This window comes from Protomyctophum parallelum (assembly GCF_964188405.1).
Source record: "Protomyctophum parallelum genome assembly, chromosome: 20".
In the NCBI taxonomy this organism is placed as follows: domain Eukaryota; kingdom Metazoa; phylum Chordata; class Actinopteri; order Myctophiformes; family Myctophidae; genus Protomyctophum; species Protomyctophum parallelum.
In genome coordinates, this window is record NC_139718.1 from 11,523,863 (window position 1) to 11,538,336 (window position 14,474).

A 14,474-nucleotide genomic window follows, 5' to 3' on the forward strand; every position below is an offset into this window, starting at 1 on the left:
ACTGAGAACAAAATGTGATGTATGATGATTAGAGCGCCCCTCACTTCACATTAGTGTGTGATTTTTTTATCTTGAAAGAGTTGATCTGCTATTTTCTATAAGATTTTGAGTATTTTACGAGGATAAAACCAGAAAAAGCACTAAGTATCAGTTGTGAATTGTCGTGGTGCTGGTTCCTGCCAGCTTGAAAGAACACTGTGAACATCGTTATCTGCTCTGCTATCACACGGATAGGAATTGGAAGGCAGCAGGCTGCTCTTAATCTAACAAAGTGCCTGCGTTTTGAACTGTGAGGATTTCTCTGCCAGCTACGATGATTACGCTCCATGTGTCTGCTGCAAGCTCCTCTGGGCGTGACTGCACCGTAAAATCATCAGTACGACTTTAACTCAAGAGCGTGTACGAATGGAACCACATATGGACCGCTTTATTGTGTATCCCTTACACAGAGTGTGTTAAAGAACACACACACACACACACACACACACACACACACACACACACACACACACACACACACACACACACACACACACACACACACACACACACACACACACACACACACACACACACACAAAATAATTGCTAGTGTTCTGTCATGCTTGGTCATGTTAGGGCGGTACTGCACACATGCAGGCCTTAAAAGTGTTAAAGAGGTATTATGTGACACATACACGCATCCATGCATGCACACACACACACACACACACGCTAGCTAAGGCCCACACACACGCACCTGTATTTTACGTGGGTAAAAAGAAAAGACTAGTATTGCTACACTCATTGGGAAACAATTAGGTCCAACAAATTCTGTAATTACATAGACCCCGTTAAACTAGTAGTGGAAGTACAAACATCTTTTACTTAAGGTAAAAGTAATAATGCAGAAATAAACAGTAACTTTACATAAAAACAAAAGCGACACTTTGTGAACTCTCAGTAGATAAAGTATAAAATAGGGCTTAATTGGTTAATGTACTGCATGTTGTGCAATACTAATCTAAATCTGCAAAGTAACAATTTACTAAAGTTTTCAAGTAATTAGTAAAAAGTACAATATTTGCATCAGAGACGTTGTGGAGTAGAAGTATAGTAAGCAAGTAGCCTTAGTAAGCCAAGTATCAAAAAAGTATTATAATTACAAAACATACATTAACCACTTCAGCCCAATATACATTTCACATCACCATTTTCACAAGATTCTTATACAGTACATTTGACAACTTGAATAGGACATTCTGCATAGTGAGCACTTTCTACTTTTGCTACTTTTAAGTACATTTTGATGCCAATACTTTTGTACTTTTACTCAAGTGTACAGTAATTTGAATTCCGGACATTTACTTGTGATGGGAGTATAGTTCTACATTGCAGTATTGATACTTTTACTTCGTCCTTTTTTCCACCACTGGTTCTAAATGAGCATCAGTGATTATTAGTCAACCTTCCAAGGTCAGCCAGTGTAACAGGGTGTTAACTTGCCTCCACAGAACTCTCCAGTGAGTTAAATAAGTGAGTTAATGACTCCTAATCTGGGCCTATACACAGAAAGGCCAAAGTCTTTAAGTGCAAATGCTCAACTATTCGACTGTGTAAAATAAGACAGCAGCGGCATGCAGCAGCCGGTGCCTGGGATTAACTGTTTGCAGGAATCTCTGCAAAACAGAATATACAAGCAGGAGGAAGCCATAAAAGAAACCTGCAGTATGTGTGTGGTCCGGTGCCATCACCCCCCCAAATAACCTCCCACAAATGCAGAGGAGGAGGAGGATTAGGAGGAAAAGGTGGAAGGACGGGTGGTGGTGGTGGTGGGGATGGGGGGTGCAAAGAAGCTACACACGCCAAACAACAAACCTTCATGGGTTGGGGGGGGGGGGGGGGGGGGGGGGGGGGAGGAGGGGGATAGGAATACGAAAGGGAAGCTTTCTGCCCGGTGCCAATTTGCCACATTCTTCTATTTATAAGCATCAATTACCACAAAAAAGTGGCTGCCTGTTAAGCATCAACAGAAAGGACCCCCCCCCCCCCCCCAGCACCACCACCCGGTGCATCTGATAATGAGACCTCACACAGAGCCGGGGCTGGACTGGGCTCACCGAGCGCTTCCACCAGCCAGCTCCTCCGATGCTGCTTCCAGGTTCCACCCTCCTCCCCTACTATACAGCCCCGCCCCTCTCCTCTCTGCACAGGCAACCTGCAGGCTGTGAGCACGCTGTGTCCTCCTGAGCTCACTGGTTCTCAACGTCAGGCCCGGGGGAACCAACCAGGGGTCCAAATGGACCGTTAATCCAAAACCACACCAAAGGGTCAAGACGGGACGAGACGGTTTTAGCGTTGGTCCCAGCGGTGTGATGTCCTGCTGCACGTCGACCCAAGTGATTCAACAGTTGGTTCAATTCAATGGCCCAAACCACACCAATGGGTCGCCATGCATCTACTCGCAACCGTTTGGTTGCAAGGAGTTGCATGGCGACCCATTGGTGTGGTTTGGGTTTCTGTGGTCTGTAAACTCTGAGAGTGTACAAATGGATCAATTATCTTTTATTTAATTCATTTTACAAATTAACTCAGTTAACTCAGTTCATTTGACAGCCCTAATATATATATATATATATATATATATATATATATATATATATATATATACACACACACACACACACACACACACACACACACACACACACACACAGTATATATAATCAATTAGCGGGTCCGTAGCCGTATGCATATCAAGTTGCGGCTCCTTGAAATTTAAAACGTTAGAGAATCTAAGTCCTAGCCCACAGGCTGCAGAGGCAGTCTGCAGAGCCCACAGGCTGCAGAGGCAGTCTGCAGAGCCCACAGGCTGCAGAGGCAGTCTGCAGAGCCCACAGGCTGCAGAGGCAGTCTGCAGAGCCCACAGGCTGCAGAGGCAGTCTGCAGAGCCCACAGGCTGCAGAGGCAGTCTGCAGAGCAGGCTAGGCAGGAGGCTGCAGGCGGCGTCTATACCATCCAGCTCAGGACGGCAATGAAATCCCTTTTTTCTGCACTCACCAAGGATTGCTCACAGCAACACAGAGAGTGCAGGAGCCTCCGGGAGCTATGTTGTGGAATGAACGAGTGGCTCAGTGTTGTCAATCAGCGCGGGGTCAAGTGCAGGTTCGCGAGCACAAAACAAAGAGGAATAATACCACAGACCTCACAACGAGACGCTCACTGTGGAGCGACGAACGACATCCAGTCTCCAGTCTTTGAAGCGTTGAATACGTGTCTGCTTACAACTTCGCACAAGTTAAACGCGGTTCCCGTTTGATATATACACTGAAATGAGTCATCATGAGTCAACGTGATGATGAGCAGTTAACATTTAGGCCTGAGATCAGGTTCTAAAAATGTCTTCTACATCCTGACAGTTTTCTGAAAAAGCTATGTTGTCGTTCTTCGATTTTTCAAAAAATAGCAGACCTACAAGCTCATAGCTCGCCACTCGGTGGCGCGCTATGAGCTTGTAGATCTGCTATTTTTCAATAGCTAAAGCATAACATAATGCTAACACCAAAAGGGGTTCCTGCCCCAAAATGGGTTAAGCCTGATTTAAACAGAGTCATGTGATAGTGTCCCGTGATAGTGTCCCGCACCAAAAATAGCCAATCAATCCAATGCATCGCATTGCTCTCTGATTCACATTTCAATGGCTTTTTGATGAATCTATTAGAATTTATTTAGACCATGAAACAATGGTAAAATAAATAAATAGCAGTCAAAAAACAGTACTTTCCAAGTAGTCGCATGTTGCAAGGAGTTGCATTGGTGTGGACCCGGCGTTTAAGGCGATACATTTTTTATCAAATAATTGCGATTAGACGATTCACTAATAATTGCGACAGGCCTATACTCACATGCTGCGTCAGCAGGCCAATGTGACTGGAGCTGGTGTAGTGGCGGGCCGCCTGCTTGTCCGCCAGCTTCTGCAGCGCTGAGATGATGGCCTGCTGGTTGGACTGGGCTTGGGCCGACAGGCTGCTCGACTCCTTGGGCACCACCCCCTGCTGGTTGGACTGGGCTTGGGCCGACAGGCTGCTCGACTCCTCCTTGGAGACCACCCCCACTGCGGAGTCAGCGGGCTTCGGCTTTGCGGAGCCCCCCCTCTTTATCACTGAGTCAAGTGAAGGGGGGAAAATAACGTAAGTAGAGCCAGGACGATATATCGGCATGTATAGGTGGGGAAAAAAGAGCATCGGATCTACAAGCTATCGATTTTATTTATTATTGAGTGGTGTAACCACTCCAAGGAACAGCAATGTCCGTGTCCGCCTATGTGTTGTTCACCTATGTATGTGTTGGTTAATGAGCACCAGTATGAGAGAGAGAGAGAGAGAGAGAGGAGGTGGGGGGGGGGACAGAGAGAGGGGAGTTGCACCACTCGGTTCACACGGGTGTGATTTTCTTTTTATAGGCTTGTCAAGTTCAGTTCCTGCGTATATATTTCATCCATCAAAAAGTAATTTGTGTTTATTCTAAATCAATGTTGTTGAAATTGAGTCAAAGATTATTCTCTTTTTTTCTCCTCTTTGCAAAATATCAGTACAATCATCCATACCGTAATCATCTGTAATCTCCAAAATCGGGATCGGCATGAAACCCCAAAATCTGGCATCAGTCGGCCTCTAAACGTAAGAGCTGAGTGCACGTCATGAGGTGTATTTTTTACCTTGACCTGCAGATGTAGGCCTGGAGAGTTTCTGGCTGTAGATGTGCGCGGCGCTCGGCATGGACGACGAGGCCCCTGCCGGGGAGGACTGGTTCCGCCTCAGCGGCGGTGACGGCCGCGGGACAGACGCCGCGCTGGGGGTTAGCAGGGAGGAAGCTGCCCAGATCACCCGTGGTGGCTGGGGAGCGGCCGCAGGCGCAATAGGGGGGCAAGCCGGGGGTCGGTGGGCAGGCAGCAGTGGCACGGAGCGGGAGGCGTGAGACTTGGCCATGGACGGCGTGTAGGCCGGGGGGGGCTGGGAGGGCGGCGGACAGTGGAGAGGGAGGGAGTCGGGGGAGGAGGAGGTGCGGTGGTGCAGCTGGATGTGGGTGGAGCCCAAGGCAGCGGGTAAGGTGGAGGAGTGCTGGGAGGCCTTGACCTCTGACCTCTGGGGGGGTTCAGTGGATATGTGGACAGGAGTCTTGGAGTCCAGGTCTGAGCCGACTCTGAACGAGGAGTCTGAGGCACTGGAGGTCTCTGTGGTCACAGGCTGCAGAGCTGTTCAGAGGAGGAGAGAAGCCAGAGCTCCTTTATCGCCAGTTACTCATTCCATGGGTCTGACACACATTTGTTCTCCCCCCAATGAGGGCTAATCATTCGAAGCTGACCTCTCCTTGACACTTCATGACTCAATCTTTTTTGCTTTGCTTCCCCCCCCCCCCCCTCCACCTCTAAGGGTTTACAAATCAAAACACTGATATTCCCGTTTACTGTGCGTCGTGGAAGGGTGGAAACCCTGAACATTTCCAGGCAACAACATGCACACACATGCGTGTACACATGCGTGTACACACGCGTGTACACACGCAGGAGGAAATATGACAGTAACTCACATTTAGGATGTTCACATTTGGCTGCATCTCTCGAGGCGTTTTTCTCACAACACTCTTTCTTGACATTCCTGACTTTTGTTCCTAGGAACACGCTGGCTGATTTATTTCTGTGTGTGTAGAACGTCAGAACTTCCTCCAGATCATTCTCACTTTATAGGAAAAGAAAAGAAAAAACAAAGATAAGAGACATGGACATGTGTAAAGCAGATTTGGATCGCTGTTCGGTAGCATGTGTAATTGAAACAGTAAGGAGCATGCCAGAACTGCTAACCTTGCTTCGGCCATGTACTCCTGAAACACACCGGGGTTGATGCAGTGATCCTCCTCGCTGCTTTTCTCCTGTCTCTTCACCATATGTTGGGTCTCCTGTGAGGATAACAAGAGGAAGTTAAGACATGCATGAGTCTGTCGAGACAATAAAGTTGTCTCCCATATGCGTATCTCTCTTTCTCTATCACTTAGCACGTCCCTATACTCAAAAATGTTGTTGCCGTTTCATTGCAAACGCAAAGACACCGGATAACGTCAAGCAGTGTAATATAATGATAAGGAATTACGCGTGTGTGTGTGTGATGGGGAGTCTTGGGAATAGGTACCGTGTCGTAGAGGTGGAGGAACTCCCCCAGCTGGTGGGACAGGATGCGTCTGCGGTCTCGTAGCGGTAGCTGGCGACTGGGCAAAACCATCCTCATGTCCTGTTGAAGGTTACTGGACGCTCTCTTCAGGAAACGAATCATCAGCTCCTGGACGTGACAAACAAGACAATGTGGACAAGTTCAGATGTCGGTGCCCTGACTCACCACGCCGGTCATAGGGATTACTCGTCTCTGCCGCCCGCAATGGCTGAGACATTCAAATGCAACGGATTGGCATGTGTCACGCGTTAATCCGCGGCCAGTAATGATGATGCAGCGCTGCAGAGACTTTCCAATCTGACCCTCTTTCAAGAGGACCACATTTTCTCTTTCCATGTGGCAACAAACACCTCGTACACATTACCACTAGCGAAGTGGTTCGTGTGAGCAACGCAGAGTAATTGAATGGAAAACCAGGCGTAGATAAACATTCAAAACAATGCGTATCCCACCTCCCACCCACAATAAACAAAGTACAATGAATGGGGGAAAATGGCAGTTTATGGCAGTAATATAGCAATTACTACTGGCGTACCATTTGCTCATTGTCTCTGTCTGGCCAGGCTGGGGTGGCGTTGGTTTTGCTCTCTGCCAGGAGTCGTAGCTGAACACGCTGCAGGTAGGAGGAGAAGGCGACCCGGGCCTGCACTTTACTGCAGAACACAAGCAGAAGGAGATGACAGGGTTTTAGGAGCAGTGAACAACTGAACCCACCAGGACACACGCAGAAGGAGATGACAGGGTTTTAGGAGCAGTGAACAACTGAACCCACCAGAACACAAGCAGATGGAGATGACAGGGTTTTAGGAGCAGTGAACAACTGAACCCACCAGGACACACGCAGAAGGAGATGACAGGGTTTTAGGAGCAGTGAACAACTGAACCCACCAGGACACACGCAGAAGGAGATGACAGGGTTTTAGGAGCAGTGAACAACTGAACCCACCAGGACACACGCAGAAGGAGATGACAGGGTTTTAGGAGCAGTGAACAACTGAACCCACCAGAATGATGGAATGGTAAAGCAACGTGAAAGGAATAAAGTCAGCAGATATACTTTGGATGAGATGGGTATCAGGAATTATACAGTCAATTTGCAACTACGTTCAACCTACCATCCCTATTTTGGGAATGTACACACACACAGACGGGTGACAAATTAAAGGGAAAACTAACAAATTGTTTTTGTAAGGTACTGGGCCACCACAGGCCGCAAGAACCACTTTACTGCGACTTGGCAGATTGTACAGGTTTCTGGAACTCCACTGGAGGGATGGAACACCATGAGGATATTCCCTTATTTGGCCTTGTGACGGTGATGGTGGAGCGCGCTTTATAACACGTCTGTTGGAAATCTCCCACCCTCCTGCCCTGTGGGGGCATTGTCATTCTAGAAGAGACCACACCCTTCAGGATAGAAACCTTTCATTGTAAATGGTAAATAGTGCATTTATATAGCGCCTTTATCCAAGACGCTTTACAGAGATTGTGCATTACACATTAATACACTGATGGCAGCGGAAACCATGCAAGGCACCAACCAGCACATCGGGAGCAATTAGGGGTTCAGCGTCTTGCTCAAGGACACTTCGACACTAACTCTGGGGGAGCCCGGGTTCGAACTGGCAACCATACGGTTACCATCCAGCCACTCTACCCCTGAGCCACCGCCACCTGCATAGGATAAAGGTGGTGATCACTCTGAATAACTTTGTATTGAACTGCAGTGAACCTTCCCTCTAGGGCACAAGTGGACCCAAACCATGGCTGGAAAATGCCCACCACAGCACAACGGAGCCACCGGACCCCCTCACTGCCTACTGCACTATGTAGTTGCTGACACAGTGTGATCACATCCTGCATTGGCATTCTCAGTCACCTGATATGCACTTTTGACACAAATTTAAAACACTACTTAAGAAATGTAGATTCAAGTGGCGAAATGTTGGTGCAGCATCTCTGCAGTAAAATACACTAAAGATAATACTGGGTTACAAAGAAATACAAAGAACAAGAACATGAAGATGAGAAGTAACAGGCAAGACCCTCGCAACCTCAGCAGAAGTGGGGGATGTGCAACAGGGAGTGTTTAGAATTAGAGGAGGGGGATACTTCAGTATCAGATGGATAGAGATATACACATCTATACAAGCATATTGTCAGTCTTAGCAGGAAAAACAAAATAACCTTAGCAGCAATGGGGGCATGAACAATGGGGGGGGGGGGGAATTGAGGGGCAATTTAGTATGTATAGGTACAGTATGTACAGTATGGATCAATATAAATAGAAGGTATGAACATCTATACCAATTTGTTCTGTAAACATTCTACTGAATATATACATGCATCTGGGTGTTTGTTAATAGTCCATGTTTAATTTTCTTGGATGGTAAAGGTAGGAGTAAAAGGCATGAGAACCATCATAGATCTGCCATGGATTTTACCAGTGATTTATGCCATAAAGCAAACACTATTTCTGATGTTTTCCCATAGATGGAAATGCAGATGTCACTTCCTATTCCTGTTGAAACACTCCTGCCTCTTGCCATCGAAGGTAAATTGTGCCTGCTCAGCATTTTTGCAATCATATGATGGGATGTACATTTCTTAAAAGGTATCATGCAGTACACCTGTATGGAAGCTTCTGCGTTCGTTTCTCAGACAGACAGATATATGTAGCTGTACTCCTCTCTTTCTCTTTCTCACTCACTCCCCCCCCCCCCCCCCCCCCCCCCCCCCCCCCCCCCACCCCCCCCCCCCACAAACAAACATACACCCACGCACACGCACACCACAATTATCTTTTTCTTTTTCACTTCCCTGACAGCTCATAATAAATAATCTCATCTAGGGGCTCCAGCCAATTCCCTGGGAACTGACAGTGAGTGTTGTTTTGGCTTCTTATTGGAATCTCTACTACATGTCTTACAACGGAAAGCAAGCAGCGACCACACATTCTGTACATTCTGCTTGCTTACTGAGAGAAAACAAAAACAGGTTATGTGTCGCTTTCAACTAGCGACTGTTGTTGGAGGCACAGTGTGACTCGTCTTCCACCGTTATCGAAACCTGATGAATTGTTTTTGTGGCCCGGGTGAACCTGAAAGGGGGGTACTGTCAGTACACCGACGCAGGAAAAAAAATGTTTTGGAAAAAGCTGTCAAACACAAACAATGATATACTGTACTATAATTGCCCGGCTCCGTTCGCAGCCCTGGCACGTGCTGAGGAATTTCTACGAACTCAGACTTGTTAATGTAATTCCTCCTCAAATTACAATTTCAGTCCCACTTTTAAAATCAATACAAGACTGGAGCCCTTTGTTCCACTTTAGACAGAAGTATGTGATATTTATTAATGTCACTGCAAAAAAAATGGAGGAGAAAGCTAAATGGCTGAAGTGTGGCACGTTGCATAATAAACGGGCGAGCGGAGGCAGCTATCCAAGTCTTTCCTGGACTCTCTAAAACAAAGACAGCCTGACTCCTGCAATTAGCAAAGCCAATCACGGGCAGCGTCTCTCAAGCGGTGGTCTCTCCGCGCGGAGCTAAAGGCTGCCGCGTACGCAGTAGAACTGGGCTGGCTCCGGACCCCTGATCTTCCACATGGCGAGTTAGGTAGACATAGAGGAGTCACGCTCAGAACAGACTGATCAAAACACGACAGGCCGTTGTTCTCAGAACATTTGGCCAGTTTGCCTCGGTACACCTCATATTTCCTCTGCTGGAATAAAGAAGGGGTGGGGAGGGGGGTGTTTGGAGGTCGGGGTTGGGTGGGGGGGGTGTTTGGAGGTTGGGGTTGGGTGGGGGGTGTGGGTTGGAGGTTGGGGTTGGGTGGGGGGCAGAAGGGATGGAAGTGAGGCGCGAGGAGGACAGGGAGATGGCGTAGAAGTGAGGAGGAAGGGAGCTGCCAACATGGCAAAGACAACATCATAATTTAACCCAGAGGTTTTGAAAGTGGGGTCCGGGGACCACCAGGGATCCTTCATTCTTGTGGGGGTTCCAGGGGGTCACCATCATAAATGACAGAGTTAGGAAGCAAATGGACACAAATGGATCTGAAACTCAGCGTGTGTACAAATGGAACCAACATTATGAGGATTTTGTATCAAATGGACCCTGTGGCCCATACTGTATGTGCCAATGTTTAAACAGGGGCTCTCTGGGGGGTGGAGAAGCGGGGTGGTAACAGACTGACCTGAGTTCAGTTTAAACAGGGGCTCTCCAGGGGGTGGAGAAGCGGGGTGGTAACAGACTGACCTGAGTTCAGTGTTTAAACAGGGACTCTCCAGGGGGTGGAGAAGCGGGGTGGTAACAGACTGACCTGAGTTCCCAGCCCTGCTGGAGGATGTGGAGCAGGTCCACTTTGGGTTTGGTGCAGCGCTGGGTCGCCATGGAGGCGGAGGAAGAGGAGGAGGAGATGGAGGAGGAGGAGGCTCCGTCGTAGACACGTTCCAGCGGGGCAGCCGCCGGCTCCGTCCGCAACGCTACCAGAGGATTGAGAGGAGGAGGCTTGTGAGAGACTGGCTCCGGAGCTGGCCTCTCCACCTCCCTCTGCCGCGGCTGCAGCGTCCGCTTCCGAACACGCTCCTCTCCCTCGCCTGGCTCCTCTGTGGCGGCCTCCTCCTCCGCTGCGCTCTCAGCTGGGGAGGTGTCGCGTCCACTTCCTGAGGCAATGCACAGGAGGAAGACAATCTGTCAGATGAATTAAGTGGATAAAATGCACACGCTGACACTCAGATAGAGGGCGTCTCGTCTCTCTCCTGTGCTGTAATTAAATGAACACGATCATACGGTCATAATTTGGCCAATCGCACTATCACACACAGGGGATTTTTTTGTAATTGAAACCAGAAGGGTACAAGTGTGTGAATTAGGTCCACTGAAGCCTGCAGCATGCTACACAAACGATGCCAAACTTTTTTCAGTAGGGCTTGCTGAAGTTCTTAGAGGGCAAAACTATTTTATACTCGCTGTGGCTCAGCTCTGAACATCAGACCCAGCCGACTCAGTAGTCTGCCTAGCAACACCACTGAAGCATTGTGTACAGCGTTGGAAGGGTGATTTTATCACCTAGATCTCCACTCTTTTTTATCACTCTGACGCCCTTTGTCAAATTTGGCAAAATATTTTGCCATTTCTTGGAACAGGTTGTGGTAGAACTATTGAACAAGAAGTCAGCAGACCTGTCAAAACCATTCTCCATACTGTAGGCCAGTGATTCCCAACCTGTGGGTCGTGAGGATATTGTAAGTGGGCCCGCCAAAAATGGTCAAAACAAGATGTTATTGATATAACATTAATATAAAAGAAGTGGTATATTGTATTTAAAACCTTGAAAGACTAAAGCTTTCATTATGATACCAAAACTTAAACTAGGAGCTTAAAGAATACTTCATTTGAAATTCCATTGATCCAATCCAGAACATCGTTAAAATAAACATGCTCTGAAAGTGCTAGCGGCGCACCCATCTGACCACTTAAATGATGTTCCAATTTAGTAGTTATGGAGCCAATGGATTCCTCCCCACACAGTCAGTAGGATACAACACAGAGTTGTGTGGGGAGGAATCCATTGCCCAGTGTGTCCACCTGTCCACCTGCCAGTGAGGAGTCCCCACGAGAGGACGTAGAGCCTTCCTACACCTCCCGACCAACACATGCTGACAAGTGCCGCCCCAGCGGGAAAGGGTGATTAATTATCACCCTCCCCGCCCGGTGTCCCTCTCCCAAACACAGGTCAATTGTGTTCGAGTAGAGTCGACGCTCAACAAAGCCGGATGCACCGTGGTGGAGAGTTAGTGATCAGAATGAACGTGAAGCAAACTGAGATGAGTGTTGTGTGGGTAACTATCTACCAGACATCTTCTTCCCGGGGGCTGAGTGCCGGGCCAGACGCTGCCTCCTCTTACGCGCCTCCAGAGAGGGAAGCTTCCTCTCGTACTGGAACACGTGACCGCCGTAGAACACCCCCACCTGAAGATGCACCTTATCTTTGAGCTTTCTGTGAAAGAAAAGGAGGAAAAACAACAACAACAACACAGTTTAACAGAATGGTGCCAGGAAATACACATTTTATGTCATCACTGTCAGGTAGAAACCTGACTCCAAAACAGGAAAAGACCCGTGTACCAGACCAGTGGACAGGCAGGCTCCTTTTAATATTTTTCATTGGTTAAATATTTATAAGAACCTACAGACAAAATTAACCACTTTGACTTTTTGTTTAACTGAAAAGTAACGAAAAAAAAGTTCACAATGTATCGCAATGACATGTGCTGTGAGCTTGTAGATCGGATATTTTCAGTACTTTTGCACGACACTCTTCTACAAAGTAGTCGTAATTTACAAAAGATGAAACATGGAGGTAGATACAAGGTTTCCTCTCTGTATCAGTACCCTACACCGCATACAGTATGTAGAAGTAAAACAGACAGCGGTTGGATGGGTGGATGAGCTGGGGTTCGAGGGCCAAGCCAGTCGTGAGAGTGAGTAATGTGTCTGAGTGTCGTCTCTATTTAAGAAGTTGCTGAAGTGAGGAAGGGTGATGGACTGGTGCACGGAGGGAAAATGACAAATGTTAATGCCAACTGTGGTCTCATGGCCTCTCCAGAGCAATATATGGAAAAAGTTTGTGTGTGTGTGTGTGTGTGTGTGTGGGGGGGGGGGGGGGTAATATGGTGCAATTGTAATAAAATTAAATAAAACGTCAAACAAAATGGTGGTTTAAGTCGAAGTCTCATACTGATTTTAAAAAGTTCATTTGAATAACTAAAATGAGGTAAAGTGTGTATCAGTTTAGGGGTTTTCTCTTCATGCTTAGAGTCTATAACTATGTTTCCCATCCTGCCCCCAGCTACAAGACACATTGCCACATAAGACACACGACACTAGCATCATACTGAAAAAACCTCAAAAACTATACTGCCACACTGCCATAGACTTTTAGCCAGTCCTCTCACCTATCCCATCGAAAGACCAAACAAACACTCCAACAGACCAAATCCACAAAGTGACGACGAGGCTATTCCCAAAGTCCCGACCACAATGGAAATGCTTACCTTTCATGGAAAAAAAGTCTGTTTGCCAACATGGAGTTCATCGATGTCTTGCACTCCAGATATCCACTACAATGAAGGAGACAAGAGACAGTAACGTGAGTAAAATAATAATCAACTACAGCGGGGTGGGGTGGGGTGGCCCCACCTGGTGAGATTCTAACAGGCTCATTTGTGGTAAGTGTGTTAAAATGGTGGAGCTACCGTGATACAGACACTCTGAATGCCTCCACTGTTAAACGCCCTCATAATTTCCCCCCGACCACTCAATAACATACTGTTAAAAATCCCACTAAACCCCTGCTACTAACAGGGCCATAAAGCTAATCAAGCAGCAAATCCCTCATATAGGAATATGGGCTGTAAGCACAAAAATGGATTTCCTCTCAAACAAGAGGGTTTAAATGTCATTTAAATTTGAAGTCACTAAGGGGCATGAGCCATATGTATGCAGGCACGTGCGTCGTGCGTGTGTTTATATATATATATATATATATATATATATATATATATATATATATATATATATATGTAGCAGTGGCTCAGAGCCTCTGCCTCAAAAGTCTAATATCTCCCCCGTCCATAGGGATATCCCTTTGGTCTAGTGGTTAAGATGTTGGACTTTCACGCAGGAGACCTGAGTTCGAATCCCGGGCGTTACATATATAGCTATATATTCAAAAGTAATAACCACAGTAAACCAGTTGCTGTCTACTGTATATGGCTTGGTGTCAGGCACAGATGTTTAAAGGGTAAAAAGGAGATGCTGTGTTCATGACAACGCTTCAAACTTGTGAAAAACTAAATGAATGGTCGACATCCCACTCAAGGGTAGGAATTTCAGGCACCATCTCTCAGCTCTGATTTCCCCCGAACCCAAGCTCGACTGATATCCTTAACAACAAGAACATGGTGGGAAGCATTCTTCGTGATACATGTTTGTTTAATTTTAAATACATAATTAGATCCATAATTACGGACAATTAGTTTGTATCGTTTCCTGTGGTCATCCATGTTTGTTGACCGCATGAAAGCAATTTGTGTGGAGGTTGACAAAAAGTGAACGTGTTCCGACTAGTTGTCTTGAACGCAGCTATGTAACCCAGTGTTTTGCGGAGTCGCCAACACATTTAATATGGGTTGCAAGTTAAAAAAATATATATATCTAAAGATTTAAAAAAAAATCCACCCAGAAATTTTAGTTTTCATAAATT

At 46.8% G+C, this 14,474-nt stretch overlaps 1 protein-coding gene across 1 annotated transcript in view; it reads right to left on the bottom strand.

Annotated features, from left to right (window-relative positions):
* ttll5 (tubulin tyrosine ligase-like family, member 5) overlaps positions 1–14,474 on the bottom strand; it is a gene marked incomplete at both ends in the record, with an annotated part of 101,622 nt that overhangs the window by 57,098 nt on the left and 30,050 nt on the right. Inside the window, 9 exons of the mRNA XM_083791588.1 lie at positions 3,885–4,141; positions 4,697–5,233; positions 5,569–5,717; positions 5,840–5,934; positions 6,165–6,311; positions 6,739–6,856; positions 10,527–10,869; positions 12,061–12,206; positions 13,264–13,329. Of these exons, the coding sequence (XP_083647714.1) occupies positions 3,885–4,141; positions 4,697–5,233; positions 5,569–5,717; positions 5,840–5,934; positions 6,165–6,311; positions 6,739–6,856; positions 10,527–10,869; positions 12,061–12,206; positions 13,264–13,329 (1,858 nt within the window). The remainder of the gene's footprint in view (positions 1–3,884; positions 4,142–4,696; positions 5,234–5,568; positions 5,718–5,839; positions 5,935–6,164; positions 6,312–6,738; positions 6,857–10,526; positions 10,870–12,060; positions 12,207–13,263; positions 13,330–14,474) is intronic.